The sequence below is a fragment of the Cyprinodon variegatus genome, unplaced genomic scaffold (genome assembly GCF_000732505.1).
Source record: "Cyprinodon variegatus isolate N-32 unplaced genomic scaffold, C_variegatus-1.0 Scaffold57, whole genome shotgun sequence".
Classification (NCBI taxonomy): Eukaryota; Metazoa; Chordata; class Actinopteri; order Cyprinodontiformes; family Cyprinodontidae; genus Cyprinodon; species Cyprinodon variegatus.
In genome coordinates this window covers 1,563,846-1,569,352 of record NW_015150510.1, presented here as the reverse complement: position 1 = coordinate 1,569,352, position 5,507 = coordinate 1,563,846, and the positions used below count along the sequence as shown (strand labels likewise).

General features: G+C 37.9%; 1 protein-coding gene across 2 annotated transcripts in view; it reads right to left on the bottom strand.

Moving 5' to 3' along the window:
* The window catches only part of LOC107082616 (carboxyl-terminal PDZ ligand of neuronal nitric oxide synthase protein-like), a 48,530-nt gene that overhangs the window by 857 nt on the left and 42,166 nt on the right, over positions 1 to 5,507 (bottom strand). Inside the window, exons 8-9 of one of the 2 annotated variants that reach the window (XM_015371387.1) lie at positions 5,044 to 5,208; positions 1,806 to 1,974 (exon numbers count right to left, since the gene is read on the bottom strand). In XM_015371387.1, coding sequence (XP_015226873.1) covers positions 1,806 to 1,974; positions 5,044 to 5,208 — 334 coding nt within the window. The remainder of the gene's footprint in view (positions 1 to 1,805; positions 1,975 to 5,043; positions 5,209 to 5,507) is intronic. The other variant, XM_015371388.1, reaches the window with a different exon arrangement.

The window sequence follows — 5,507 nt, the reverse complement described above, 5'->3', positions numbered from 1 at the left end:
GCTTTGACTTTAACAGAGTGTTAGGATAATTATCATTGAAGATGTGTGAGTTTATCACACCCTGGTATGGGCTGCCTGTGGCGCGTCAGAACCAACATTTTAATCTAATTAGGACAGTTCCTCTGTCTAGATATGCAGTTATAATCTTTAGTTTGTACGTGGCAAAGATTTGGAAATGGAATGAGAGCGATGTCCTTCAGCTAAGAACGAATCGTAATATTTTGATAAGGCTGGAGCCATGGATGTCTAATCATCTGATGATGTGTCTGAAGTAAAATATGATGATATGGAAGACTGGAGATGTTTAAAATGCCTTTTTAACTGTTAATCAGGGCAACTTCCTGAGAGGTGAGCTCAGAGGTGACCAGCTGTCATTCTGTAACCCTAAGCAATTTATCTGATCTGAGTAAGATTTAAATTTCTATCAGAATCTGTTGTCATGTCTCCCGGTTATTTAATACATATAAGATATGAAATTTTTTTTAAAGAGTTGGTCTGAGACTGAAAGGTCGTGAGATCAGGATGGTCTCACGAGGCTATTTTGAACCCTCTGAAGTTGGGAAATATACAAATCACTGACCCCCTGTAGAAAGTGAGTTGCAATAATCCAGCCGTGAGGTCACAAATGCATGGATCACTGTTTCAAAATGTTGTTTTGAAAGAATGGGTTTTATTTTGGCTAGCTGCCTTAAGTGGAAAAAGCTGGACTTTATAACGGCTCTGATGTTATAATGACTATTGCATGTTGTTAAATTGCGGTTACATTGTAAAAGCAATTAATGACCAGCCCTAAATCAGACAGATTTATACTGAGATTAAATTAATCATAAGGTAACCTGTTAGGTTTATTCAATGATGATTATAAAATTAATGTATTCTTATGAAACATTTGTGCAAGGGGATGCTCCACTCCTGTCTTGTGATTCAGTCAGGAGACCTGACTGTCTTGTCATTCTGGTGGAGCATCCTGTCTTTATGAACTGATCAATTGTTCTGTCAGAACAAATACTGTTTTGTAACCAATGTTCTGTTAATAAAAGATGGCTGCAGGAGGGGATTCGGTGAAAAAAAAGCTTGAAGTTAGGTTGGGCTTTTTCTTTCCCCTCCTGCAGAAGTTGCTTGAATCTCTTTCCTGTGTAGACTCAAGTTCTTCTTTTACAAAACCTACATTTTTGAACCCAACATAACCTCTGAAGGTTAGGGCTGTGCTGGATTTTATTTAGGGACATCAAAGTAAAAGAGTCAACAGTAATCCAGCAGTGAATTTTTTTTTTTTAAAGTTTCTAAAACCAAGTGTTTTTTATTCCTCCACCTCATTTGGAAGTCCTGCTGTGAGTTAGTTTATTATAGATCATCCACATGAAATACACTGAATTTAAAGTGATGACATATAAAAAAAAGTTTTAAAGTATAAATACTTTTGCAAGTCACAGCATGAGTTGCATAGAGACGGAAAACAAGACCAATAAATCTTTTCAGGAGAGACGAAGAAAATATGCAGAGTGGGACGGTGACAGCGCTGACAGGGTTTCACAAGTAATTAATTTATGGTAGCTTATCGCTGCGGAATGGATGCAGGGGAAGGGAAACACAGATATTTACTGGATTCCATGACATGTCTGTCGTGGGATAATTAATTGCATACCAGCAGAGGATGATAAAAGGGAGCTATAACCGGATGATGAGGTGTCGGTGAGAAAATTAAACCTGGAGGAGGGGCTGTTAGGGGTTTGAAGACTTACAGAGAAAAAACAAACAAAATGGGAAATAAAATAAGCAGATGAACAAAGCTAATCACCACTCACTAGATGTTAGTTGTCCTGTAGATTTGAGTTCAAGCTCCTGGATCTGTTTGACCAGCAGGGAAATGTGTTGCAGAAGGTCTGTGTTCTGCTGCAGCAGCCTCTGGACTCTGGCCTGGGCTTCGGTGCGTGCACACATCTCCACCGACAGCTGCTCCTGGAGGACGTGAACCTGGGTACACAAAAACATTAAAAGATTTCCTTTTATTCTGTAACTTCTGCTAAAAAGATGGCATTTAAGGAATAAAGCAAAGTGCACACACAGATTGAATTTCTCACCCTTTAACATAAGATTAAGACTTACTGACTGACTTATTCTCCACCATTTCTTTTGGGAACATCTCAGTTGTAAAGATCCGTTAACTGTTTTCATAGTTGATTTTTGCCTGTGGCCCTATATGGCAAAATAACTAATCTATTACCTATGCAGAGAAGAAATAAAAAATATGTGCTTTAATCTTGACATTGCGTATTGATGTTTGAGTTTTATTTTAATGGAGTAAAAAATATCGTTTTTGAGCTTTTGTTTCTTCCTGCTGGCTGATAATCCTCCGTTACAAAAGCACTGAAGAGCAGTCTAATGTTTCTAAATCAAATGTTTGGCTGCAAGTATGAATTGTGGTGGCCTAGTGGTTAGGGCATAGGGCTTTGAATCCTGAAATTGTGAGTTTGATCCCCCACTCCCACAGACTGCCACTCTGGGTCCCTGAGCAAGACCCTTAACCCAAAACTGCTCCTGGGGCGCCGCACAATGGCAGCTCACTGCTTCCCAAGGGGTTGGGTTAAATGCAGAGAAGTAATTTCCCTCTGGGGTTATTAGAGTATATATAAAAAAATAAATAAATAAACAAAAATACAGAACATGATTTAATGGGTTTAATTTTAAACATAAATGCAGCTCTGATTCTCATTCTTTCAGAATAGATTTGAAGAGTTTTATTTTGTGCAGTTGTGATCTGAGTGCAGGCTACTGGCCTGGGAATCTGTGCATGGCATTTTCTGAATAATCGATATAACCATTTAATTTATCGGCTCCACATGGCGGGGATTGGTTAGATCAATGTCAAATAACTGGTATTGCATCTGCCTTAACATGTCTGTATCAGTCACTTGACATTCTTTTCTATTTCATTTGTTTTTATTATTTGTTAGCTAGTTTGGTTACGTTTTTTAATAGTTTTAATTATAGCTTTAATCTGTTATGAAATAAGATTTACATATAGGGGCAGGATATAAATAAAAAAAAAGAAAGAAAATCTCAGATAAGGACAGACCGACGTAGCAACACAAAATGACCCGACTGCCGTTCTGCCATCTGATGACATAATGTGGTACAATAAAAAAAATAATAAAGCGAAAACAGTAACTGACCTGATATTAGTCATAATAGTTAATAAAATAAATAATTTAACTTAATTAATCCCACACTGGAGAAATTGACTCTCTGCACTTTACCAATCCTCTTGGGGAGCAGTGGCTGCCATTTTGCGGTGCCCGGTGAGCAGTGTGGGGGCTAAGGGTCTTGCTCAGGGACCCAGAGTCTGCAGGAATTGACTGCCAACTCCTGCATTGTTGACTGCTAACTCCTAACCACTAGGCCTCCACTACCCAATTAATGCATTGTCCCTTTAAAGCCTGAACCAGGAAATAATTGACGGAAGATTCTAATTTTCATTGTCATTGAACTTTGTGACAAAAGAAATAACTATATACATTTTGTAAAAACATTGAATTAACTTATTTATTTGCATCTATTTTGATATGTTACGCATTTCTATATCATCTTTTATATGTTTTCTGTTGACTACATGTGTCTGTTTATGTAAGTCCAGGTTTCAAGAACAAAAACATCACACTGATGATGCAGAGGTTTCAAAATCTCCTGCATCAAATATGATACACTTGGCTTTAAAGAGTCAAGTTGAAGATACAAACAAAAACTCAGCACATTCTCCCTTAAATACAGTTTGTTTTAGTTTGTTTAAAAAAAAAAAGTCTTATTACAGTTTCATTACAGGGGAGCAGTGTGGGGTTAAGGGTTTTGCTCAGGAACTCAGAGCGCAGGCTGTAGGGATTGAACCTGCAACCTTCTCAGAGCACAAGTGCACTGCTCTAACCATGAGGCCAACCCTGCCCCATTCTTAGTCTTAATATTAATAATCTTGGTTGTGGGTCTATGTAGATAAACTGAATTGAATGGAATCAGCAAAAAGGTACACAAGACAAACAAAATTTAGCAAGAATTTGGATTTCTGTCTGAATCTTTGTATCGAAATCAAACAAAGATTTCTAGTTAGATTCACTAATATTGTCCAAAGTAAATCAAGTGAAGACACTTGCAGATACCAAGACAAAGACTGAAGGCTTTGTAGCTCTTCATGGTGTTCAGATCCCAAACTACATTACTTCAATAAAAAAACTTAAACCCATTGAAAATAAAGATTCTTCGGTCTCTCCAGTCTTTCCTTTTCCTGACAGAAAGTTTTTTTTTCCCTAACTGGTGTTATAGACAGATGTCTTTGTGATAACAGGGATGCTGCCTTCAACCACTTAGCTACCCAATGCCATCCGGTTTATATAGGTCATTAGTTAGTTAGTTTGTTCTTTTAGCATTCAGTTAGTGGTTAGACAGAAAGCTGTCATGATGTTTGGATAACCATGACCTAAAACACTCACAGCTTTATCTTTTGTTTCTAAACATAGATCTGAATCAACCTTTACAGCTTCATCTTAGGTCGTTCTGGCAGTTAAATCGGAAGCACGTCACTGAAGTGTTAAGCTTGTTTTAAAGTGCCCAAACCTAGCAACGAGTGAGTAAACCTCCGCTGCTACAGGAGCCCTTTGCAAAACAAGACTGTAAGCTCAGCTGGGCTCACCTGCCACACAGAGAGAGACCAGAGAGCTACAGCTGCTTTTCTCTCACACTAAATGTGATTTTAATGGGCAGGAAAAGCTCAGATTCTGCACAAAAAAACCCAGATTTGACTCAGGAAATAATCTGCATGAACCATAAAACGGCTTAGCAAACGCTGATATATAAAAGTTGCCTGTGAAAATGTGGCTGTATGTGTGGCTGATGTGATTACAGACAGCAAAGCCACAAATACCATGCAAAGATTCATATGAGGTCAGATCTGGATCTTTTTTTGTATTTATGCTTTGAATTAGTACCTTACATGCAGGCCCAGCAGGGAAACAGACGCCACAAAAAAGAAATTACAGATAAAAGGAAAGGATGTACCTGTGCTGAAGCTGCCAGGGCTTGTTGTGCCTGCAGCTGCAACTGTTTCTGAAGAAACTGGACTTGATGCTCTGCAGAACAGGACGCCTCCGCCGGTGCCTGGGCTGCTGCTGAAGCTTCCATGATGGGAGAGCTCAGCAGAAGAGGGGAATCCTCAGACACCTGCTAAAGATATGAAGATGAGCTCAGTTGCTTCTAAACCAAATTTATACAGTTTGAAATCGTATTGATTTATATACATTTAATTATTCAAACATTTTTTTTAAAAGAAATATTTAAGAAACTTATTATTTTCAGAAAATAACTAGGAGTTTATAACTTCATATATATTAAATTCAGTAATTTTTCTATTTATGTTAAAATTCCTGTCACTGACTCGACAAACCAGGATTTACATAAATGTAATTTTTAGGGATGCACGATATTGGGATTTTGGCCGATATCCGATATGCCGATATTTTAAA